Source organism: Pongo pygmaeus, chromosome 16 (assembly GCF_028885625.2).
Source record: "Pongo pygmaeus isolate AG05252 chromosome 16, NHGRI_mPonPyg2-v2.0_pri, whole genome shotgun sequence".
NCBI classification, from domain to species: Eukaryota; Metazoa; Chordata; class Mammalia; order Primates; family Hominidae; genus Pongo; species Pongo pygmaeus.
The window spans coordinates 48,343,025-48,369,137 of record NC_072389.2 but is presented as its reverse complement, the minus strand read 5'-3'; the positions used below and the strand labels follow the sequence as shown (position 1 = coordinate 48,369,137).

The 26,113-nt window shown below is 43.1% G+C and overlaps 2 protein-coding genes and 2 pseudogenes across 13 annotated transcripts in view; 2 read left to right on the top strand and 2 right to left on the bottom strand.

Moving 5' to 3' along the window:
- Positions 1–12,245, bottom strand: part of TMEM62 (transmembrane protein 62) — a 49,082-nt gene extending 36,837 nt beyond the window's left edge. For 4 of the 12 annotated variants that reach the window (XM_054452136.2, XM_054452138.2, XM_054452137.2 and 1 more), the window contains exons 1-4: positions 10,961–12,245; positions 10,575–10,686; positions 9,305–9,442; positions 6,320–6,365 (exon numbers count right to left, since the gene is read on the bottom strand). In XM_054452136.2, coding sequence (XP_054308111.1) covers positions 6,320–6,365; positions 9,305–9,442; positions 10,575–10,686; positions 10,961–11,140 — 476 coding nt within the window. In that variant the 5' untranslated portion in view covers positions 11,141–12,245. Of the gene's footprint in view, positions 1–6,319; positions 6,366–9,304; positions 9,443–10,574; positions 10,687–10,960 lie in introns of those variants that run through there. The other 8 variants (XM_054452142.2, XM_054452144.2, XM_054452145.2 and 5 more) reach the window with 4 other exon arrangements.
- The window catches only part of UBR1 (ubiquitin protein ligase E3 component n-recognin 1), a 228,767-nt gene that overhangs the window by 35,317 nt on the left and 167,337 nt on the right, over positions 1–26,113 (top strand). The window lies entirely within an intron of this gene.
- Positions 3,683–4,778, top strand: LOC129014622 (farnesyl pyrophosphate synthase-like; annotated as a pseudogene).
- LOC129014621 (signal peptidase complex subunit 2-like) lies at positions 12,776–13,952 on the bottom strand (annotated as a pseudogene).

Genomic DNA, 26,113 nt, shown 5'->3' with positions numbered 1-26,113 from the left:
ATTTATTAAATTCAGATAACGTTTAGGTGGCTAAAAACAAAAATACAAAGGTAACAAACTTTAAAGTGACTATTCACTTTACTTTCCCAATAACCACTCAGACCCAAGTCCTGTTAATTACTTTTGAACATGTCTCCTAACTCCCCACAGTCACCATCAAAGATACAAACAGTTAACAGGAAGTGAAAGATTTTCATCTCTGTCCTCTTCCTTTCTCACATTAACAAAAGAGAACAACCTCCTCTTCCAATGTATGGTGACTCTAATCATACAAACTCAGTTAACCAGTGCTTTTTGACCTATCATCCTCAAATTGATGTCACCATCTCCATATCCAAGAACTTAGTTCAGATGGGTATGACTTTTCATATCATGACTGGACTATTGCAGGACCCTCCTATTTAGTCCACATAACTCCAATATCTCTCTTTTTTCCTTTTTATCCCATCTTTTTCCTTTTTTATTGTGGGATTGCCATTTATAAAACACTATTTTAATTATGTTACTTGCCTCCATAAGAACCTATGCTGAATTATGAACTATTACCCATCACATCTCAACTTCTATGCTTGTTACTTAAGACCTCCATAAATTAGCCCTAAGCTACCTATCCAGTGTCATACTAGTCCTCAGTATGAATGTTAATTCTGGTGATACCACTTTTCTTACTGCCCCTGCAAAGTTCAGTTTTTGGTTTCCCAGTCCGTAGCTTTTAAAGATCTCTTCATACCTATCTTTTTGCCTAAAATATCCTCCTTGGCATGTCTTACTTCTTCAAATGCTACTCATTTTTTAAGATTGGACACACTTTTTGCTTCTTTTATAAAGTCTTCTCTATGTCCACTCCCATGCTTTTCTGATTTCTCATAGTGATTATCATGTGTACCAAATAATCTAGCATTTCATCGGCCATTTCTTCATGTTCTTTTCTGATTGTTTCCTAAATAATTCTGATGTCCCTTAACTACACTATCAGTTCCTTGAAGGCAAAAGCCAAATTTTTAACATTAGCTCATGTATCTCTCACACTATCCAACTAGGGATGGACTCTCAATAAATATTTGCTACATGATTGATTGACAATGCAGAACAAAGCTACTGAATACCCCGAGGCTGAAAAGTGCACTGCAACCAAAAGAGGCATCTAAACATAATGAAACTAGAGAATTGGTTTCTAATTCAGAGATCCCTTGCCTTTTCACATTCATGACAAATAAAGATTATTTTAATATTTGTATGACACAGGGTGAAAAGATAAAGCAGCCAGGTGACTAACTGGGCTCTCCAGCCACCATAGAGGCCAGGAGAATCAGTATCTCAGGATTCTGAAAACCCAGTGACCTCAGTGGTGTGGCTGACAAGCTCTGATATAAACGACTTTTCCTATGTATCAATGACTTAAACAATTTTTTAAGCCCCTGTGGAATATTAAAAGTACCATTAGCCAAAACAAAGCATTAAACTGCATGCATATTTCAGAGATATTGTGGTTCCTGACACCACAATAAAGCAAATATTGCAAAAAAGCGAGTCACATGAATTTGTTGGTTTCCCAGTGCATATGAAAGTTATGTTCATGGCTGGGCGCAGTGGCTTATGCCTGTAATCTCAGCACTTTTAGAGGCCGAGGCAGGCAGATCACTTGAGGTCAAGAGTTTGAGACCAGCCTGGCCAACATGGCAAAACTCTTGTCTCTACTAAAAATACAAAAATTATCCAGGCATGGTGGCACATGCCTGTGGTCCCAGCTACTCAGGAGGCTGAGCCAGGAGACTCGCTTGAACCAGGGAGGTGGAGGTTGCAGTGAGCCAAGATGGTGCCACTGCACTCCAGCCTGGGTGACAGAGCAAGATCCTGTCTCAAAAGAAAAAAAAAAAGTTATGTTTACACCATACTATAGTCTATTAAGTGTACAATTATATCATGTCTAGAAAAACAATGCACATACCTTAATTTATAAATACTTCTACTGACTGGGCACGGTGGCTCACGCCTGTTACCCTAGCACTTTAGGAGGCCGAGGTGAGTGGATCACTTGAGCCCAGGAGTTCAAGACTAGCCTGGGCAACACATCGAAACCCTGTCTCTATAAAAAACACAGTCATTAGCCAGACATGGTGGCTCACGCTCGTGGTCCCAGCTACCTGAGAGGCTGAGGTGGGAGGATCACTTTGAGCCTGGGAGGTGGAGATTGCAGTGAGCTGAGATTGCGCCATTGCACTCCAGCCTGGGTGACAGAGAGACCCTGTCTCAAAAAAAAAAAAAAAACCTTACTGCTAAAAATGCTAATGATCATCTGAGCCTTCAGTGAGTCAAAATCTTTTTACTGGTGGAGGGTTTTGTTTTGATGTTGGTGGCTGCTGACTGATCAGGGTGGTGGTTGGGGTGGCTGTGGTAATTTCTTAAAATAAGGCAACCATGAAGTTTGCTACATCAATTGACTTTTCCTTTCACAAGAATTTCTTGGCCGGGCGTGGTGGCTCACTCCTGTAATCCCAGCACTTTGGGAGGCCGAGGTGGGCAGATCACGAGGTCAGGAATTCAAGACCAGCCTGGCCAATATGGTGAAACCCCGTCTCTACTAAAATACAAAAATTAGCAGGGCATGGTGGCAGGCGCCTGTAGTCCCAGCTACTTAGGAGGCTGAGGCAGGAGAATCGCCTGAACCCGGGAGGCGGAGGTTGCAGTGAGCCAAGATCGCACCACTGCACCCCAGCCGGGGTGACAGAGCAAGCCTCCATCTCAAAAAAAAAAAAAAAAAGAATTTCTCTGTAGCATGCAATGCTGCTTGATAGCATTTTACCCAAAGAAATCCAATCCTCTCCAACACTGTCATTGCTTTATCAACTAAGTTTATGTATAATTCTAAATCCTTTGTTGTCATTTCAAAAATGTTCACACCATATTTAGAAGGAGTAGATTCCTTCTCAAGAAACCACTTTTTCTGCTCATCCATAAGAAGCAACTTGTCTTCTGTTCAAGTTTTATCATAAGATTGCAGCAATTTAGTCACCTCTTCAGGCTCCACTTCTAATTCTAGTTCTCTTGCTATTTCCACATTTACAGTTAGTTCCTCCACTGAAGTCTTGAACCCCTCAAAGTCACCCATGAGGGTTGGAATCAACTTCTTCCCTCCTGTTCATGTTGTTATTTTAACCTCCTCCCATTAATTGCAACTGTTCTTAATGGCATCTAGAATGGTGAATCCTTTCCATAAATTTTTCAATTGACTGCCCACATCCATCAGAGGAATCATAATCTAAGGCAGCTATGGTCTTATGAAATGTGTTTCTTAAATAGTAAGAGCTGAACATTGAAATTACTCCTTGATCCATTGGCTACAGAATGAATACTGTGCTAGCAGGCATGAAAATAACATTCATCTCCTTGTACATCTTCCTCAGAGCTCTTGAGTGACCAGGTGCATTGTCAATGACCATTGATATTTTGAAGGGAATGTTTTTTTCTGAGCAGTAGTTCTCAACAGTGGACTTAAAATATTCAGTAAACCATGCTGTAAACAGATGTGCTATTATTATCCAGGCTTTGTTGTTCCATATATAGAACACAGGCAGAGTAGATTTAGCATAACACTTAAGCACCCAAGGATTTTCAGAATGGTAAATGGGCATTGGCTCCACTTAAAGTCATCAGCTATGGAGCAGGAACCCACATCCAGGAACAGAGCCCTTTGATCCTCCCTCAGAATGAATGGAGACCAGAAATCAGACATTTCTGTCCAAGAAAAGCAGGATTTCGTTCAGTGCTTCTCCCAGATTGTTAGGGTGCTGACTGAGGATGAGATGGGGCACCCAGAGACAGGAGATGCTATCACCCAGCTCAAGGAGGTCCTGTAGTACAATGCCATTGGAGGCAAGTATCACCGGGCTTTGACGGTGCTAGTAGCATTCTGGGAGCTGGTGGAGCCAAGGAAACAGGATGCTGAGAGTCTCCAGCGGTCCCTGACTATGGGCTGGTGCGTGGAACTGCTGCAAGCTTTCTTCCTGGTGGCAGATGACATGACGGATTCATCCCTCACCCACCGGGGACAGATCTGCTGATATCAGAAGCTGGACATGGGTTTGGATGCCATCAATGTTGCTATGCTTCTGGAAGGGAAGCATGTACGTACCGCCTGCTGAAGCTCTATTGCCAGGAGCAGCCCTATTACCTGAACCTGATCCAGCTCTTCCTGCAGAGTTTCTATCAGACTGAGACTGGGCAGACCCTGGACCTCATCACAGCCCCCCAGGGCAATGCAGATCTTGGCAGATTCACTGAAAAGAGGTACAAATCTAGTGTCAAGTACAAGGCAGTTGTTACTCCTTCTACCTTCCTGTAGCTGCAGCCATGTACATGGCAGGTATTGATAGAGAGAAGGAGCATACCAATGCCAAGAAGATCCTGCTGGAGATGGGAGAGGGAGAGTTCTTTCAGATCAGGATGATTACCTTCACCTCTTTGGGGACCCCAATGTGACCGGCAAAGTTGACACTGACATCCAGGAAAACAAATGCAGCTGGCTGGTGGTTCAGTGTCTGCAACGGGCCACTCCAGAACAGTACCAGATTCTGAAGGAGAATTTTGGGCAGAAGGAGGCCGAGAAGGTGGCCCCGGTGAAGGCAATATATGAGGAGCTGGATCTGCCGGCTGTGTTCTTGCAATAATAGGAAGACAGTTACAGCCACGTTATGGGTCTCATTGAACAGTACGCAGCTCCCCTGCCCCCAGTCATCTTTCTGGGGCTGGCGCGCAAAATCTACAAACAGAAAAAGTGACCTAGAGACTGCAAGGGTGGGGAAAGGAGGCCCTAAATAAATTATTGTGTAACTTTCTCAAAAAAAAAAAAAAAAAAATCAGCTGCATGGACCTCTAGCAATAGTCAGCCTGTCCTTTGAAGCCAGGGATTGACTTTTCTCTAGCTATAAAAGTCCTAGATGGCATCTTCTTCCAAAAGAAGCCTGTTTCATTTACATGGAAAATCTGTTGTTTAGTGCAGCCATCTTCATCAATTATCTTAGCTAGATCTTCTGGGTCACTTGCTGCAGCTTCTCCATCAATCAGCACTTGCTGCGTCATACTGCATATTTATGTTATGGAGTCGACTTCTTTCCTTAAACCTCATGAACCAAACTCTGCCAGCTTCCAACTTTTCTTCTGCTGCTTCCTTACCTCTCTCAGTCTTCATAGAATTGAAGGGGGTTAGGATCTTGCGCTGGATTAGGCTTTGGCTTAAGTGAATGTTGTAGATGGTTTGATTGTCTATCCAGAACACGAAAACGTTCTCCACATCAGCAGTAGGACTGTTTCACTTTCTAATCATTCATCTGTTCACTGGAGGAGCACTTTTAATTTCCTTCAAGAACTTTTCCTTTGCCTTCACAACTTGGCTCACTGCTGCAGCTCAAGAGGCCTAGCTTTCAGCCTATCTGAAAGCCTTTCAACAGCCTTCCTCACCAAGCTTCATCATTTCTACCTTTTGATTTCAAGTGAGAGATGTTGGGCCCTTCCTTTCACTTGAACACTTAGAGGCCATTGTAGGGTTATTAACTGGCCTAATTTTAATATTGTTTTGTCTCAGGAAATAGGGAGGCTGGAGGAGAGGGAGAGAGATGGGAGAACAGCTGGTTGGTGGAGCACTCAGAACCCAGAACACATACAGCACTTATTGATTAAGTTCCTGGACTTATATGGGCAAGGTTTGTAGCACCCCAAAACAATTACAATAGTAACATCAAAGGTCACTGATCACAGATCACCATAAAAGATATAATGAAAAAGTTTGAAATATTGTGAGAATTACCAAAATGAGACACAAGAGACAGGAAGTGAGCACATGCTGTTGGAAAAATGGCTCCCATAGACTTGCTCAAAGCAGGCTTGCCACAAACTCTCAATTTGTAAAAAACGCAACATCTGCAAAGTCAATAAGGCGAAGCATAATAAAACGAGGTATGCCTGTATATGAAACAGAAAGAATCAAAGGAAAGAAAAACTCTAAACAAAAAGAAATGCATCTGTCACAAAAAGACAAAAAGGCTCATTTTTTAAATTACCAGAGATTCTTTATAGAAAAATTTTATCTGTTAAAAAATGTTTTCAGCTAGGCACAGTAGCATGTGCCTGCAGCCCCAGCTACACAGGAGTCTGAGGCAGGAGGATCGTTTGAGCTCAGGCGTTCAGAGCTAGCCTGGGCAAAATAGCGAGACCCCTGCCTCTTAAAATGTTTTTTAAAGTTTTCTCTCATTCATTGAATTGACCACACCCTCCTTATAACACTGACTCTACATAGTGGTCTGTCTTCTGTTTATTACAGTACCTGTAATAATTCTTGACGCTGTCCAGACTTGGAATATTGAATGCATCTAATTAAAAAAAAAAAAGCAAACATTCATCCACATTAAAAAAAGAATACAAACATTTTCTTTAATGACTAAGGGAAAATAATTCTTTCTATAACAATTCTCCCACACACACACCCAGGGTAGAGCCATTCCATTTACTATTCAGCAAATAGTGGGAGGACTAGGAGAGGGACCCATCCTGGACAACCTCCCATTATTGCCATGGGTTTCAGTTTGCTTCCCCCACCTAGAAGTGCTTAGCCTAAGGAAAGGGTAGACTCAGCCCCTGACTCAGAACAGAGTCCAGATGGCCCTGGCCCTACCACCAACTCATGAACTCCCACCATGGCCCATCTCTCTAGGGCCACTGAGCTTCTCCTAGAACCAGTATGGCCAGACTCTGGGTTGCTAAATCCAATCCAAGCAGGTTAGGCTCCAAGTTCTAGTCCCTAGGCTGGCTAAAACCCTGGAATCTTGATTCCAGGATGTGGGTGGGATGGACTTAGGTCCTAAGCTCCAGGCTAAGCCAGGAGCCTTCAGGGCTGCAGCAGGTAGCTGCCTTCATGGCTAGGTTTCTTGGGCAGTGGAACCTTTTCAGGATAGAGGCCAGGGCTGGAGTTGGGACTAAATCTGTAGAGACAGTCAATATTGGCAGAGCAAGAGTGTAGGCCCGGCAGAGAATGACTCGGAGCAGAAGCAGCAAGAAGCCTATGAGGCGTTGCAGATGACGGCAATGAACACCCCCTGGGAAACAGCTGCCCCCATGACAGGCAGCCCACCCTCAGACCAGCACAGACAGTAGAGCTGCCTCAATGGCAAGGCCTATGCCAAGGTGGGACTCTGGTATGACCAGCCTTCCATGGAGGCTGTCCTGTCTACACACTCGATGATTCCTGGGCAGTGGAGATGTCCACCTGCAGTCTTAAGCCAAAGTACAGCCCGGTGCACATCTGTGAGAGGGTTGGGACAGTGGGATGTTCAGATTTAACTGAGGCTCCAACAGGGGCAACTGGCCCACCCCAAGCTCTCTGCCTCTGCTGGCACAGACTTAGCTAGCCATGGCGTGACCGTAGCAGCCTCTGTCATCTTTCTATAACACTTTTAATGGTAGAATGCCAATCAATTAGATTGATACTTTAAAATTTTGATATCTTAACAAAATTCAGATTATCTAGAAACTTATTTAAGGCACTTAGTATACTAGAGAAAAACAGGTACTTTGAATTCTATACCACTCAGAATAAATAACTTTGAAATTATAAGACTGAACTGTAGTTGCTCTTGTCTTAATCATGTGATTCTAAAAGCCAGCAAGAAGTGGATTCATGCCTGATCCACTGATCAGATAAAGTAGACAAATGAAGTACTTAGCTAATAAAAAAGTCAGCCTTTATGAATCAAACAAATACACTACCATCAGGACTCTTTTGGAGAAGAGTTCATTTCCTTACCAACACAACGATAATCTAAAAAAGGGAAAGGATTATCCATTTCCCTGTTCATGCCTATGGAGATTTGTTTGCAATTTAAAATTTTTAGGCTAGGTGCAGTGACTCACACCTGTAATCCCAGCACTTTGGGAGAATGAGGTAGGAGGAACACTTGAGCCCAGGAGTCTGAGATCAGCCTAAGCAACATAGCAAGACCCCATCTCCACAAAAAAAAACTTCAAAAATTAGCCAGGTATGGTGATGCATGCTTGTAGTCCCAGCTACTTGGGGGGCTGAGGTGGGAGGATCATTTAAGCTCAGGTCAAGGCTGCAGTGAGCTATACTCACACCACTGCACTCCAGGCTGAGTGACAGAGCAAGACCCTGTCAAAAAAATAATAAGCCGGGCGTGGTGGCTCACGCCTGTAATCTCACCACTTTAGGAGGCTGAGGGGGGGGCAGATCATTTGAGGTCAGGAGTTCCAGACCAGCCTGGCCAATGTGGTGAAACCCCACCTCTTCTAAAAATACCAAAAAAAAAAAAAAACAATTAACTGGGCAGGGTGGTACCTGTCTGTAATCCCAGCTACTCAGGAGGTTGAGGCAGGGGAATCGCTTGAACTCGGGAGACGAAGGTTGCAGTGAGCTGAGATTGCACTACTACACTCCAGCCTGGGTGACAGAGTGAGACTCTGTCTCACAAAATAATAATAATAATAATAATAATAGTAAATTTTAAAAAGAAAAAATAAAAGCAAAATTTTTAAAATTTGCACACAGTAAAATTCATTCTTTGTGACTTACAGTTCTATGGATTTTGACAAATATGTAGTGAACCTGAAGTCCACCACCACAATCAAAATATAGACTAGTTCCATCACCACCAAAAATTCTCCATGATGCTTGTTTGCAGTTAATCTCTCTCCCAATCCCTATCCTCTGGTAACTACAATCTGTTCTCCGTCTATTGTTTTGCCTTTTCCTGAATGTCATATAAATGAAATCATACAGTATGCAGACTTATGGGTTTGGCTTCTTTCACTTAGCAAAATGTATATTTATTAAAACATCTGTCTGCATGAATTTTGCTAAAACTCATATTTTTTCCATGTACAGAAGAAAGGACTGGGGGATAGGGGGCGGGGGGAGGGATAGCATTAGGAGAAATACCTAATGTAGATGACAGGTTGATGGGTGCAGCAAACCACCATGGCACATGTATACCTATGTAACAAACCTGCACATTCTGCACATGTATCTCAGAACTTAAAGTATAATAATAATAAAAAAAAGAAGCAGCATATGTCACAAAAAAAGGACCATACCAATTGTCATCTCAAAGGCTAACAATGACATTTGAAGTTTTAAAACCACATTATATAGTTGTATTTCAGAGTTGTGACCTTTAGTATATGTAAATCTATGTTACAATGTCCCACTTTATAATTTTACAATCTAAGTTGGAAAATCTAGGTTCCTGAAGGGGGAAAAAATCTCTTGTCTTTATTGTATCTGGCTCTTGGCTCTTACCATGATTTCCTTTGATATCCAGCCACTTGGTTTTTTCCATGACTCTTGTCTTCTTCAGAATACCCTGGTAGGTTTGCCATTCTACCTCATGCTGCCTGGATCCCAACTGTTCCTTTGTTTTGGCATCTGTCAGGTCTCCTGTAGGTTTACACAAGAATTGAATCACAATGCAAAATAAACTCCTGGGGGTTCCATTTTTTTTAGATATGTACACTGAAGGAACAAGGATACTTAAAGCACTCAACGTGTATAAGCATAACTGCTCACGAGACCACCAATGTCCAAATCGAGCCATCTAAACTAACAAGATTTTTTCAGCAAGGGCTTTGTTTCTTATAGGTTAGCAAATGCCTGTTTAATCTCCTGTGATATTCGAAATGGGTTGTGAAAAAAATCTTTAAAAAGAACAGTACAAAATGCATCAATAGACTCTGATAAAATGAAAATGATTTATAAGAAATTCCAATACTCTGAGTGGGTGCCTAATATCTATGGCAACCATATTTTCCAAACCACAAAATCAGAATATGTGTATTATTTTTATAGCAAGAAGCAATGTGGCAGGTGCAATTGGACAACAAAATACCAAAATTTATAGGGAACTAGACAGAAAACTTTTTATGGGGGCTCATCCATTAAATGAGAACTGATACCCTTTCATGTCAGCAGAGATGCTTCAATAAGGTGGATGAGTGATGAATTCCCCAGTAAGCAAGATAGATAGATGCTCCTTTAGCTTCTTCTCCTCACTACAGTTTGGAAGCAAATAAAGGGTTTGAAGAGTCTAGAAAACTCAAGTCATAAAACTATCAAAGGATGAAGAAAAAGTGCCCTGGGTCACCGGACGCCTCAGACAACTGAAAATATAAGATTAATAATGTAAAGAAAATAGAAAAGTTAGCAAAAGAAGAGAACTTCTGATTCGTGGTTACAGGCTTTTCCCTAATTCTCACAACCAGAACTGTAACAACAACAAGAACAAAAACCAGACACAAATATATCAGACAACAGACTGACATGAGAACCAGGAGCCTTGCTTCTACTGCTTTGACAAAACCTTGCTACGTCAAATCATTTTGCCTGGATCTTGACTCATTCAGTTATCCATAGGCAAAGGGGTTAGACTGTCCAATCTCTTCCACCTCACAGAGCTCATCTGAGGCTGTGGCTATACTGCTCCCAACGTCCCCAAAGTGAAAAGCCACAGCCCTGGCTAGAGTTCTACCATGCGGACCACAGAACACCACCACAGCACGGCAAGCCTCCCTACCTGTTGCTAGGACGAGAGCTGGTTGAATGATGTCAATAGTTTCAGAACAGAATTTCTCTAAGTCTACCGCTCTGCCTGGATCTCGAAACCTGCTCAGGTGAATGTCGGATATCTGCCGAAAACAGGTATTGAACAGAGAGATCTGAGCCAGAAAAAGGCAGCATGGGGAGGGGCGGCTCAGCGGCTCTCTCCGGCAGAAGGAAAAGGCAAAGAGACAGTGCATAACGAACCCCCCAGGTAAGGACAGGGCCAGCACTGGACAGAGCCTCGAGTTACAACCTGACTGAGGTCCCCAGCCTGGAGCGTGGGGCCCAACACCCGCCAGGGTCCCACCGCACTGTGCCCGATCTGCTCCCGCCTCCCGGCCCGGCTTCCCGCCGCGTCACCTGCAGGCCCCAGAAGATGTTGCTGTCTCCGGGACCTGGCGCGGGGTGCGGCCTCCTGGGGGGCGCGGGGCGCGGCAGCGGCGAGGGCTGGCCTGCCAGGCCGTAGTGCTCCAAGAGCATGGCCACCAGCGCTGCGGCCGCCAACCCCGCGACCACCCTGAGAGCCAGCACTGCAGCCATACCGCCCGCCCGCCGGGGCGCGGCCCTAGCTGATACTGCGCGGGACCGCGCGGCGCTCCCGGGAGCCGCTTTGCCTGCACTTCCGGACTCTATTGTCGCAGAGTCAGAGCCGGATGCGGGGCCGGCGCCGGATGCGGGGCTGGAGCCAGACACTGGGCCTAGGGTGCTGCGCCCGTCAGCCGCCGCCCAGCACCTGCCCCTCTCTGGCGGCGCAAGTGACTGGGCTCGTTTTGCATAAGTAATACGATCAAAGAAAAGGGAACCGAAACTCTGAACACCAATGACGGTGGCCGAGTGGTGGCGGGGAAGGAGACCGGGACCAGTGGCCGGGAGGCCGGGGCTAGAGTCCTGGCTCCGCCTTGGTCAGTCACTCCTGACCTCAGTGGGTCGATCTCCTTACCTGTAAAACGGAGTTAATAACACCTTCCGTGCGCACTTTGCAGGGTTGTTGTATCAAAGTGAGAATGTATGAGGACGCCTTTTAAATTGTCTCACAAATGTGTCAGGTGGCTTCCTCTGGCCCCTTCTGATTATTAACGTGCCTCCATAGGTTTTCTTTTATTTCCCTTCCCCTTCCCCTTCCCCCTACCATTCCCCTTTCCTTCATTTCTCAGACAGGGTCTCTGTCCCCCAGGCAGGAATGCAGTGGCGCGATCATGGCTTACTGCAGCCTCGACCTCCCTGGCCTCAAGTAGCTGGAATTACAGGCTCGCACCACCACGCCCAGCTAATTTTTTAAATATAGTTTTTGTAGAGACTGGGGTCTGTCTGTGTTGCCCGGGCTGGCCTCGGAACTCCTGGGTTCAAGCGATCCTCCCGCCTCCGCCTCCCAAAGTGCTGGGACTACAGGCTGAGCCACCGCGCCCGGCAGCATAGGTTTTCTATAGATGTAATTCCTATGTTTTGTGAAAGTTATTTTTCCCTTAACCTGATTTCACATGCACCTGATTAAATAATATTGCAACACGGTGGTATACCATTCATTTAATAAGTATTAAATACTTCCTATGGGCCAGGCCCAGGAGAATTAGATTCAGCCCTACCTTAATTTATCTAACCACTCCCTTATTGTTGATTTTTTAATTGTTTATTATATATTGCTGTTCTGAGTAATTTTTTTCACGTCTTCCTTCCTTTTATTGAAAAAAATTTTAGAAAATGGCAGTTAATAAAAGGCACAAACAAATCAACAGGGATATACTAGTGGAAAACACAATATAAAACTAAAATGTCATTGGCTTCTTTAATTGGTTAAGAGCACAAAATTTAACAGGCAGAAGGTCTGTTTCAAACAAATTAAAAAGCTATGTGTTTTTTAAATTCTCCCCAAATCAGGTATATACACACCCACAAAAATAGTGTGTGAAGGAAAACTGTCATACACAAGAAGTCGTATCCTGAATTCTTCAAGGAAATACATATGCAAATAAGAATTAACAGTCAGCAACAGATTAATTTTTTATTAATTGAGTCTTAAAATGCTACATGGCCCAAAGCTATACTATATAAAGTACTACTAAGTACAAAGGAAAGTCTGTACAGCTTTTAGCAAAACTGCTTTCCCAGAAAAACAAATTAAAATAATGCAATCAGCAGACCAAGGAGACTACAGCTAGACATCAGAGCTACAACTTCTCATATCTGTGTCAGAAAATCCTGTTTATCCAGAACAGACTAAAATTTCAGGACAAAACAGGAATTTTTAAACTTTTTTTACTTTATCCATTTTAAGTTCTTTTTATCTCCCCAACCCCACAAACCAGTAATTCAGCAAGATCCAACAGAAAGAGAGCTACTTTTAGAATTGGCTATTTTATTTTTCTTTTCTTTTTTTTTTCTTTTTTTTTTTTTTAGAAACGGAGTCTCGCTCTGTCACCCAGGCTGGAGTGCAGTGGTGCAATCTTGGCTCACTGCAAGCTCCGCCTCCCAGGTTCGCGCCATTCTCCTGCCTCAGCCTTCCCAGTAGCTGGGACTACAGGCGCATGCCACCACACCTGGCTAATTTTTTGTATTTTTTAGTAGAGACGGGGTTTCACCGTGTTAGCCAGGATGGTCTTGATCTCCTGACCTCGTGATCTGCCCGCCTCAGCCTCCCAAAGTGCTGGGATTACAGGCGTGAGCTACCGCGCCCGGCCCTTATTTTTCTTTCTATGGAGACACTGTCATGGAGCTTGGATATTTCAGGCTCATGTGCATCCATGACCGGTGTCCCGCTGTGGTCAAAAAACTTAGCAATGGACTTGGTGAACTCGGCTTCCCGCTGCTGCTTTGTTCTCCCACTGAGGAAGGTCAGCTTCGAGGTGTATTTGTCATCATACCTTTTAAGACTGGAGGACAATTGCCAAATATTATCAGGATCCATTCCTATAGGATCTTTCCTATGGGCCACGAGAAAGATGCTCCTATCTTTATATGAGATATAAATGGTCAGAATCCCCATCATCATAAAATAGGATATGACGCAGAAAGCCAAAATGGGTTTGGACTATGGAAAGGGGTGCATATAATCCCAAATCAAAGCCACTATGGCAAAGAAACAGGAGATTGTACAGATGGTGAGGCGACCATCAGTGAGACCAAAATTCTCCACATATTTGTATTTTTCCAGAAGTAACTTTGTGGCAGAATCATCCAAAGAGTTTTTCACAGCTGATCCATCCCACTTGTCAATTTTTACAGGCTTATCATCTATCTTCCACTTATCCAACAAGCCACTATGGCCACTGCCTGTCCAGCACCTGGAACCACTGCCAGCCCCACTAATGCCTCCACTACCACTGCTTCTCCCACCCTGATCAGCTGCCGCTGCCATCTTATCCACTTCTGCCTGTTCTGAGTGAAAGTATATATATATATACACACATATATGTGTATATATATGTGTATATATATATACACGTATATATATACACACGTATATATATATATATACGTGTATATATATATATATATATTTTTTTTTTTTTTTTGAGACAGAGTCTTACTCTGCCACCCAGACCGGAGTGCAGTGGTGCCATCTCTGCTCACTGCAAGCCCCACCTCCCGGGTTCACGCCATTCTCCTGCCTCAGCCTCCCAAGTAGCTGGGACTACAGTTGCCTGCCACCATGCCTGGCCAATTTTTTGTATTTTTAATAGAAACGGGGTTTCACCATGTTAGCCAGGATGGTCTCGATCTCCTGACCTCGTGATCCACCCGCCTCGGCCTCCCAAAGTGCTGGGATTACAGGCATGAGCCACTGCGCCTGGCTGAGTAAATATTTTTACACAAATAGTGCTCTTTAAAAAAAACTCACTTCGAGTTTTTTCCTTGGGGTATGTTGTCAGTATTGGATTTACGCCAATTTCAATTAAATTGAATTTTCAATTTAAAATTTTCAATTAAATTTTGGAGTACCTTTGGAATGCAATACATTGATCTAATCAGAAAACATAAAGAAACATAAAGGTAAGTAGGCAAAGAGCTATAGTTCATTATCTTAAGAGCTTATGTAGGAGAGAGACTTACATAAGTAAGTTTAATATACAAAGAATATGCTTTTTGCCACAAGAGATGACCAGATATAAAAGGCAGGGGGAAGGTTAAAACTAGGAGAGAGAAGCTGGGCACGGTGGCTCATGCCTGCAATCCCAGCACTTTGGGAGGCTGAGGTGGGCAGATCACCAGGTCAGGAGATCGAGACCATCCTGGCTAACACGGTGAAAGCCCGTCTCTACTAAAAATACAAAAAAAATTAGCCAGGCATGGTGGCATGCGCCTGTAGTCCCAGCTACTCGGGAAGCTGAGGCAGGAGAATCACTTGAATCCGTTAGGTGGAGGTTGCAGTGAGCTGAGATTGCACCACTGCACTCCAGCCTGGGTGACAGAGCGAGATTCCGTCTCAAACAACAACAAAAACAACAACAAACTAGGAGAGAGTACATCTTTGGAAAGAATCAAGAAAAGTTTAATTATGGAGGCCACATATAAAGGATGGGTAATATTTCTTGACTGGCAGAGATTGAGGTTGGGGTGGGTAAAAGCACTTTGCATTAAGACCTAACAACACGAACCAAAGCATTAAGATGAGAAAATGCAGGGCATGTTGCAGGGACAGTGAGTGTTTCAGTTTGGCTAGGCTATGCCAAGAGGAATAATGGTAATTAGACCAGACCCTTGGCTTGAGGCACATTGAGGAAGGCCTTTGTAAATGCCAAGAGTGAAGACAACAGAGTTCTGCTTTGGCAAGATGGATCTGGCAACGGCATAGAGAACTGGCTGTCCAGAGGATAGGTGTGAGAGAGAATCCTGTTGGAAGGAGATTGCAATAATCCAGGTAGTGGGGTAATTACAAAGACCTGAAGAAGAAAGATGGGAGAATACAACATTGAGATTAGAAAGGAATAATCAGATGTAACAATAATTTTAAAAATAAAAACTATAGAACATGGCACCTGATTGGATATTCAAGGGAAGAAAATAAGAGTTTTTTTTTTTAAATAGTGCCAAAATGTGGAACCTAGTGACTGAGGGACCAGGGCTGTAATGTATGAATGGAGAGCATTACCCATATCAATAAAATAAAATTTTGGTTTTGGTTTTATCTAATACTACACCACTAGAAAACATGTGGAAGGATATTTTAAAACCAAATTTGGGAGACATGATTGAGATGATCTAATTTAAAACCCAAGCAATGTGGCATATGTAAAATGCATTTGCAAAAACCTTAGAGTATTGGGGGAACCCGCCCCCGATATTTCAATGTAGGTTCTATTTTCCATAAGTGTCAGCTGGCTGAGAAATAAAGAGAAAGAGTACAAAGAGAGGAATTTTACAGCTAGGCCACCGGGGGTGACATCACATATTGGGAGGACCATGATGCCCACCTGAGCTTCAAACTAGCAAGTTTTTTATTAAGGGTTTCAAAAGGGGAGAGAGTGTAAGAACAGGGAGTAGGTACAAAGATCACATGCTTCAAAGGGCAAAAAGCAGAACTACTACTAAGGGTCCAACAAAGATCACAAGGCAAAGGGCAAAAGCAGAACTACTGATAAGGGTCTATGTTCAGCGGTGCACGTATTGTCTTGATAAACATCTTAAATAACAGAAAACAGGGTTTGAGAGCAGAGAACCCATCTGACCACGAATTTACCAGGGCAGAGTTTTTCCCCACCCTAGTGAGCCTGAGGGTACTGCAGGAGACCAGGGCATATCTCAGTCCTTATCTCAACCACATAAGACAGACACTCCCAGAGTCGCCGTTTATAGACCGCCCCCCAGAAATGCATTCCTTTCCCAGGGTATTAATATTAATATTCCTTGCTAGGAAAAGAATTTAGCGATATCTCTCCTACTTGCACATCCATTTATAGGCTCTCTGCAAGAAGAAAAATATGGCGCTTTTTGCCCAACCCCACGGGCAGTCAGACCTTATGGTTGTCTTCCCTTGTTCCCTAATCATCGCTGTTATTCTGTTCTGTTTCAAGGTGCACTGATTTCATATTGTTCAAAAACACATGTTTTACAATCAATTTGTGCAGTTAACACAATTATCACAGTGGTCCTGAGGTGACATATACCCTTAGCTTATGGAGATAACAGGATTAACAGATTAAAGTAAAGACAGGCATAAGAAATTATAAAAGTATTATTTGGGAACTGATAAATGTCCATGAAATCTTTACAATTTATGTTCCTCTGCCACGGCTCCAGCTGGTCCCTCCGTTTGGGGTCCCTGACTCCCTGTAACATTAGAGAAACCTCAAAGATACAGGAAATCATTTTCTAGAAATGGGGCACAACAAGAGGAAGAATCATGCTGTTAAAGTATTTGGACAAGGTCCAAAGTCACAAAGGCCAGCAGTCTCAATTTCAGACACTGTACTCCAACCAAGCCACTTCATTCATGGTGTTCAAAGTGAATAGGAACAGGAAATTATTTATTTAATGATGGTTAATGATTCTCCAGGGAAATACTGGTTTGACCAGCTAATCACTTCAGTTCAGCATAAAAGGTGTCTCAGTTCCTGACAGTCAAAGCAGAAAGGTAAATAGAGTTCTTGTTATAAAGAAAGCAGGCAGCAATTCACCATGAAAGCAAACTTACCTAGAACCAAAGTCAAGGGAGAATCTATCACTCAGACATTTTACAATACAATGTACATTGTCATCAACAGCCATATATTGAATTAAGTGACTCTCATAAACATAAGATGCAGAAATTGTCTTTTTTTGGGGGGGGGTCGGGGGTTGGAGGATAGACTTGCTCTTGTTGCCCAGGCTGGAGTACAATTACGCGATCTTGGCTCGCTGCAACTTCCACCTCCTGGGTCCAAGTGATTCTCCTGCTTCAGCCTTCCAAGTAGCTGGGATTACAGGAGCCCGCCACCACACCTGACTAATTTTTAAAAATATTTTTAGTAGAGACAGGGTTTCTCCATGTTGGCTAGGCTGGTTTCAAACTCCTGACCTCAAGTGATCCACCTGCCTTGGCCTCCCAAAATGCTAGGATCACAGGCGTGAGCCACTACACCCGGCCATAATTGTCTTCAAATCACTATCTTAATGACTTTGTTAAAAATACAAAGATATAGTATTAAATCATTTTGTGAAGTCATTTATATAGAGAGCTAAAGTAATGTAATTAAAATAGGTTGCATATATATAAAGTTTGTTTTTGTTTTTTTTTTTTTTTGAAACAGAGTCTAGGTCTTTCTCTCATCCAGGCTGGAGTGCAGTGGCACAATATTGGCTCCCTGCAACCTCTGCCTCCTGGGTTCCAGCAATTCTTGTGCCTCAGCCTCCCAAGTAGCTGGGATTACAGACGTGGGCCACGACGTATGGCTAATGTTTGTATTTTTTAATACAGACGGGGTTTCGCCAGGTTGGTCAGGCTCGCCTCAAACTCCTGGCCTCAAGTAATCCGCCCGCCTCAGCTTCCCAAAGTGCTGGGATTAAGATTTTTTTAAATTATTTTTTTAAACTGCGGTAAAATAGGCTGAGCACAGTGGCTCACCCCTGTAATCCCAACACTTTGGGAGGCCAAGGCAGGCAGATTGCTTGAGCCCAGGAGCTTGAGACCAGCCTGCACAACATGGCAAAACCCTGTCTCTACTAAAAATACAAAAAGTTAGCTGGGCGTGGTGGGCGCATGCCTGTAGTCTCAGCTACCAGGGAGGCTGAGGTGGGAGGATCACCTAAACCCCAGTGGTCAAGGCTGCAGTGAGCCGAAATTTTGTGCCACTGCACTCCAGCCCAAGCAATAGAGTGAGACGTTGTGTAACTCAGTGCCATTAAGTACATCCATATTGTTATGCAACCATCAGCCCTTAACATAATGGCTTCAAGGTTCATCCATGTTGTAGCATGTGCCACAATTTCCTTCTGTTTAAGGCTGAATAATATTGCATTGTATGTATAGACCACATTTTGTTTATCCATTCATCTGTTGATGGATACCTGGGTTGTTTTCCCCTTTTGGCTATTGTGTATGATGCTACAATGAACTCTGGTGTGTACTAGACATTTTTAAAGTTTTTTTTTTAACTTTTATTTTAGGTTTAGGGGTACAGGTGCAGGATTGTTATTCAGGTAAACTGCATGTCACAGGGGTTTGGTGTACAGATTATTTAGTCACCCAGATAATAAGCACAGTACCCAACAGGTATTTTTTTTTTCTGATCCTCTCCCTCCTCCTACCCTCCACCCTCAAGTAGGTCCGTGTCTGTCATTTCCTTCTTTGTGTCTATGTGTTCTCATTGTTTAGCTCACACTTTTAAGTGAGAACATATGGTATTTGGTTTTCTGTTCCTGCGTTAGTTTGTGTAGGATAATGGTCTCCAGATCCATCCATGTTGCGGCAAAGGACATAATCTCATTCTTTTTTATGGCTGTGTAGTATTCCATGGTGTATGTGTACCACATTTCCATTATCCCATCTACCATTGATGGGCATTTAGGTTGATTCCATGTCTCTGCTATTGTGAATAGTGCTGCAGTAAATATTTGCATGCATGTGTTTTTATGGTAGGATGAACTATTTTACTTTAGGTATATATGCTTTTTTTAAGCTTTTGAGGGAGCATTCCTTTTATTCTTTAACAAAACAGAAATTTGGGAAGAATTTCATCTAGGTAATCAATGTTCTTTACAAGAAACCTGAAACACCTGCAAAAGTAAAAAAATCACAGATCAAGGAATTTCTGACTTATTGCAACATGGATCAACCTTAAGGACATTATACTAAGTGAAATAAGCCAGTCACAAAAAGATAAATACCGTGTGATTCCACTTATATAGGGTACCTAGAGTAGTCAAATTCAGAGACAGAAAGTGGAATGGTGGTTTGCAGAGACTGGGAGGAAGTGGAGATGGGGAATTAATGTTTAATAGGTACATTGTTTCAGTTTTGCAAGATGAAAAAAGTCTGGAGATGGATAGTAGTGATGGTTTTACAGTATGGATGTGCAATCGGCCCTCCATATCCACGGGTTCTGCATCTGTGGATTCAACCAACTGTGGATCAAAAATATTCAGGAAGGCTGGGTGCAATGGCTTATGCCTGTAATCTGAGCACTTTGGGAGGCTGAGGTGGGCGGATCATTTGAGGTCAGGAATTCAAGGTCAGCCTGGCCAACTTGGTGAAACCCTTGTCTCTACTAAAAATACAAAAAATTTGCTGGGCCTGGTGGTGCACACCTGTAATCCCAGATATTCAGGAGGCTGAGGCAGAAGAATCGCTTGAACCCAGGGGGCGGAGGTTGCAGTGAGACAAGATTGTGCCACTGCACTCCAGGCTGGGTGACAGAGTGAGACTTTGTCTCAAAAAAAAAAAAAAAATTTCAGGAAAAGGCTAGACTCAGTGGCTCACACCTATTATCCCAGCGTTTTCAGAGGTCTAGGCAGGAGAATCCCTTGAGGTCAGGAATTTAAGACCAGCCTGGGCTGGTCTTAACAAAAAAATTAGCTGGCCATGGTGGTGCACTCCTGTAGTCCCAGCTACCTGAGAGGTTGAGGCAGGAGAATCACTTGAACCCAGGAGGCGGAGGCGGCAGTGAGCCACCATCATGCCACTGCACTCCGGCCTGGGCAACAGAGCAAGACTCCATCTCAAAATAATAATAATAAATGTATACACTCTATTTCTCTATTTTTCTCCATTAAATGTTTTATTTATTTATTTTTTATTTTATTTTATTTTTTTTTTTTTGAGACAGAGTCTCTCTCTGTCGCCCAGGCTGGAGTGTGGTGGCATGATCTCGGCTCACTGCAAGCTCTGCCTCCCGGGTTCATGCCATTCTCCTGCCTCAGCCTCCCGAGTAGCTGGGACTACAGGTGCCTGCCACTGCACCTGGCTCATTTTTTTTTTGTATTTTTGGTAGAGACGGGGTTTCACTGTGTTAGCCAGGATGGTCTCGATCTCCTGACCTCGTGATCTGCCCGCCTCGGCCTCCCAAAGTGCTGGGATTACAGGCATGAGCCACCGCACCCGGCCTGAAATGTTTTAAAATGTACATTTCTTTGACCTGTTAATTTGTACTTAGAATAACTTGTCCTAAGGAAAGATGTGTGTGGAGAGATTTACCAATGGGTATGTTTATTAAGGCAAAGTTTATAATAGAAGAAAACCAGAAACAAACTACAGTAAAGGTTCCACAATAAGAGTCATAGAAAATAAAATGGCACATCCATGCATGGATGTAAAGGTGTTTCATGTTTACACCGGTGTTCCAATACTTCAAGATTCAAGTTGCTGCCATTTTAAAGTCATTGCTCAAAGGTTCTCAATATCTACATTACCAACAGACCAAAGATTAAGCAAAATGGAAAACAGTTTTTAATGTTAAAAAGGGCTGTAATCCCAGCTACTTGGGAGGCCAAGGCAAGAGAATCTCTTGAACCCAGGAGGCGGAGGTTGCAGTGAGCTGAGATCGCGCCACTGCACTCCAGCCTGGGTGACAAGAGCGAAACTCCATCTCAAAAAAAAAAAAGGAAGGCAATGTTTCTACACAAGGGATATACCAGTCCCATTCAAGATAATCTGGGAACTCTAGTCAATGAGCAAGATGAATAAAAGGCTAAGAATTATCACCTTTGCAATGAAAGAGTAACAAGAAGCTGGGATATGATTTTACTAGAAACTCTAAAAATAATTGGCAACTTTTACAAATGGAAACCTCCAATTCCAAATGCTTAATACCATATTTATAATATTTTAACCTTTATATTTATTAAAGTCCTACCTGCACATCATTTACATTTTCCCAATTTTCTGAAGTAGTCTTTAAACACATACACACACACACACACACACACACACACACACAATGTGTTTTCCCATAATCTAGGACAAATTCATTTTATCCAAGAACTTGGGACTTGATCATGATTCTCTTTAGAGGACAGTCAAGTCCTGACAGTCTATACTGTGGAGCCAGGAGATGCCTCTCATTAAGCAGGGGAAGACATCGGGGCCGGGAGAGTATGACCTACTCACAGGACCTCGCGAGTTCGTGCCCGTATAAGGACACGCCGCCCTGTTCACCAATTTGCTCTGCCTCCTCCTGGGCGAGCGCTTCTTAGCAAAAGCCCCAGAGCGTCGGTGAGATTCCCGGAGCCGGGCGGGGTATTCGAGAGGGGACCGGCCCCTTCCCGCTGGCCACGCCCCCGGTCGGGGTTGGCGCGGTTTCCATGGGGACTCACACTGCGCTAAGGTTTCTCTCCTGTCATTCCCGTCAGCCCATGATATGATGATACCTCCTGAACACTGAGTGTGAGGAGCCGATGCTGGTGAGCTGGAGCTGGGTCCCAGGGAGGTGGCCAGGAAAACGAGAGGCAGAATACCACATTAAAGGAGCGCAAGTCAAATACCCGGGCGCCAAAAACTGGAAGGATTTACGTTTGGACTTCAATGCTTAGGGAAGTGGGTGGGAGGTGAGTAGGGCAGAGAGGGCAGAGCCAGGAACAGGGAGAAAACCACGGAACTAGGTGGGACTCAGTAGAAGCTGAACTGATAAACCACGGAACTGGGTGGGACTTGGTAGAAGCTGAACTGAACTTCACTATTCAGGGATGAATCAGGCGCTCTGGATAAGTGGCAACCCTCTTTACTCAACCCAGGCACTGGAGGTATGTGAAGAGACCTCTGGGCTCTCCTGTCAGGAACACTGTCAGGGGGACAAGGCCATGCCATGTGGGGAAACTAGTGGCTCTATTTCCCAATACTTTTGTTTTACTCAAACTATCCATACATTCAGTTTAAGGGGGCAAGTATTTCAACACATTTGCCGCTAAAAAGAAACCCATGTTGTTTACTACCAAGAAACTGTCTCAAGTGTTCCCCATTTACACCTTCCAGAGTAGTCTTTTTAATGCTGGAGCTCACTCTTGTTTTTGACCTCCTTTTCTCTCTTGACCTGCCAATAGTGATAGCTGTGGGCTTTCAGGATCAAATGATATCTACCGATTCCCACTAAGGAAAAGGTGAGACTAGCCCTCTCACAACGACCACAAGAAATGCTGCAAGGACCACTTTCATTCATACTCCCAGACCCCATCCTTCCAAAACAATTTGTATCAGTTTTGGTTAGGTCAATATTCAGAGTTGACCTCAGTGTGACCGTAGAGTTTCTATTCAGAATAGAGCTGAATTCTACCCTGAGTTCTGATTGTATAGCTAAATGATGATCATATTACAGGAAAAGGGGTAAGTAAACTTTTTCTGTAAATGGCCAGATAGTATGTGAGCCTTGTTACAAGTACTCAGCTCTGCTGTTGCACTGGGAGAGCAGCCATAGCAGTAGTATCTCAATAAAACTTTATGGACACTGAAATCTAAATTTTGAATAACTTTCTTGTGTCACAAAATGTTTCTATTCTTTTGATTTTTTTCAACAATTAAAAAATGTAAAAACTATTCTTAGCTCAGGGAAGCCAAAAAACGACCATAGTTGGACTAATCACAGTTTGTCAACATCTGGGATAAACTATTAGGTTGCTGCCTAAAATCTCTTTATCTCATCAAATTACTGTGAAGAGTTGTAGGCAAAAAGGTATATTTTATTATGTAGAGGTAATTATATTCAAAGATAAGTTATTTTGAACTTAAAATCTAGTATTTTAAGACCAAACTATTCAAACACAACTAGAATTCACTAAGGAAAAGTTACAGTGAACATTGAGGAAAAAAAATTAACACTTTACTTTTTTTTGTTTGTTTAACACTACTCTTAATAGTTACTGAAAATTTTGGTATAACCAACCAACACACACACACACACACACACATACGACCCCCTCACACCACCCTGATTTATGTTAATAAGACATGGCAGGGGAGGGATAGCATTAGGAGAAATAACTAATGTAAATGACGAGTTGATGGGTGCAGCAAACCAACATGGCACATGTATACCTGTGTAACAAACCTGCACGTTGTGCACGGGTACCCTAGAACTTAAAGTAAAATTGAAAAAAATTTAAAAAGACATGGCATAAGAGGATCACTTGAGCACAGGAGGTCTTGCTCAATCACCCAGGCTGGATTGCAGTGGCTCGAGCATGGCTCACTGCAGCCTGGACCTCCTGGGCTCAAGCAATCCTCCCACCTCAGCCCCCTAAGTAGTTGAGACTTCGGACACACACCACCACATCTAATTTTTTTTTTTTTTTTTTTTTTTTTTGGTAGAGAAAGGGTTTCACTATGTTGCCCAGGCTGGTCTTGAACTCCAGGGCTCAAGCGATCCGCCAGCCTCAGCTTCCCAAACTGTTGGGATTATAGTGTGAGCCACCCCACTGGGACCAAAGAGACTTTCACACAAATTGTTGCTATGGTCTGAAAGTTTTATGTTCCCCAAAATTCATATGTTGACACCCTAACCCCTATGGTAGATGGTATTAGGAGGTGAGCCTTTGGGAGGTGATTAGGTCAGGAGGGTAAAGCCCTCATGAATGGGATTCATACCCTTATAAAACAGGCTCCAGAGAGGTGTCTTGCCCTTTCTACCATGTGAGAACATAGCTAGAAGGCGCCGTCCGTGAGCCAGAAAGAAGACCCTCACCAGACACTGAATCTCCCTTGATCTTGGATTTCCCAGCATTCAGAACAGTGATAAATAAATTTCTGTTGGTTATATGATACTCAATTTATGTTACTCTGTGATAGCAGCCTGAACAGACAAAGACGGTTCCTTGGGAAACTGGATGCCTAGGAAAAGATTATATAGTTGAACCTTGAACAACAGGTTTGAACAGCATGGGTCCACTTATATGCAGATTTTTTTCAACCAAATGAGGATCAAAAATACAATATTCAGGCCAGGCGTGGTGGCTCACACCTGTAATCCCAGCACTTTGGGAGGCCGAGGCAGGCGGATCACCTGAGGTCAGGAGTTTGAGACCAGACTGACCAACATGGTAAAACCCTGTCTCTACTAAAAATACAAAAAGTAGGCAGGTGTGGTCGCACATGTCTGCAATCCCAGCTGCTCAGGAGGCTGAGGCAGGAGAATCGCTTGAACCTGGGAGGCAGAGGTTGCAGTGAGCCGAGATCGGGCCACTGCACTCCAGCCCAGGCGACAGAGCCAGACTCTGTCTCAAAAAAATAAAAAAATAATAAAAATAAAATACAAAAATTAACCAGGCGTGGTGGCACATGCCTGTAATCGCAGTTACTTGGGAGGCTGAGGCATGTGAATCACTTGAACCTGGGATCAAGGTTCCCAGTTGCAGTGAGCTGAGACTGCAGTGAGCTGAGATTGTGTCACTGCACTCCAGCCTGGGTGATGGGGTGAGACTTTGTCTCAAATAATAATAATAAGTTAATTAAATAAAATAATTACACTATTCAGGGGAAACCTGAGTACAGACAGGGCTGACTTTTTGCACATGCAGGTTTTGCAGGGCTGACTGTGAGACGTGAGTATGCATGGGTTTTTATATACTCTGGGGGTCCTGGACCCAATCCCTGGCATTTACCAAGGGACAACTGTATATTTAAGTGACATGGCATAAAATAAGTTATAATATCTCTGCTTTGTTACTATAGGTTCTGGTGCAAAGTAGTTCCTGGGACTAAGCTGTCACTCAACTTATGCCACTCAACTTAGTTTTGCTGCCTTTTTATTAATGTGACAAAAAGTGTGTGTGTGTGTGTGTGTATTTATGACAGGAACATGACCATTTGAATAAATTTACCTAATTGTGTCTTCATTTAAACTGTCTGAAACTAATCAATGAATGTCATGTTCCTTTTCTCTTCTTTCCTCCTCACATTGAGGCTTATCTTTCTATTTCCAGTAATTTCCCCTTCTCCCCTTCTTCCATTCACTCTTTTCTAGTCATTTCCCTTCTTACTTTGTCTCCCACCTGGAAGGATGTTAGACTCTTCTGTGACAACTCCATTTGCCCTTCCATAGAGATCACAAGTCCTTGCTTTCTTCACTCACTTCTTTTGTTCTTTTCTCCTCTTCCAAAATTACAATAAGATGAGAACAATTAACTATGTTCTCATCTTTCTCATTCTTGACCCTCAGTTGTGGCATTAATGAAATGATAGGGCAGTTCTGGAAATTTTAGGTAAAAGTAGTACATCCATTTAAATCTTACTCAGTCTTTTCTAGGTCTCCCTGTTTCTTTATCCATATGATTAACCCCACCTAGCCAGATCCTTTGGGTCACTGTCTTTTATTACTTTATTCATAGAGTTATTTTTCCACCACCCTTCCTTCATCATCCTTCCTAGCGGAGTACTCCGCTAGGAATACTCCCTTAGTCTCAGGTTGAAACCAGGCTCTTCAGGCAGTGTGGCTAAGAACTTCAGACTAACCTGGGTTGAAACCAGTTCTGACACTTAATGTGTGACCAGGCAAATCTTTAACTGCTATGACTCACTATTATCTTACCTCTACAATGGCAACTATAGTGGTCTCTCTTCCACAAGGTTGTTTTAAGGGGTAAATGAGATAATGCTTTTGGGGCTAATGATTTTCTTAT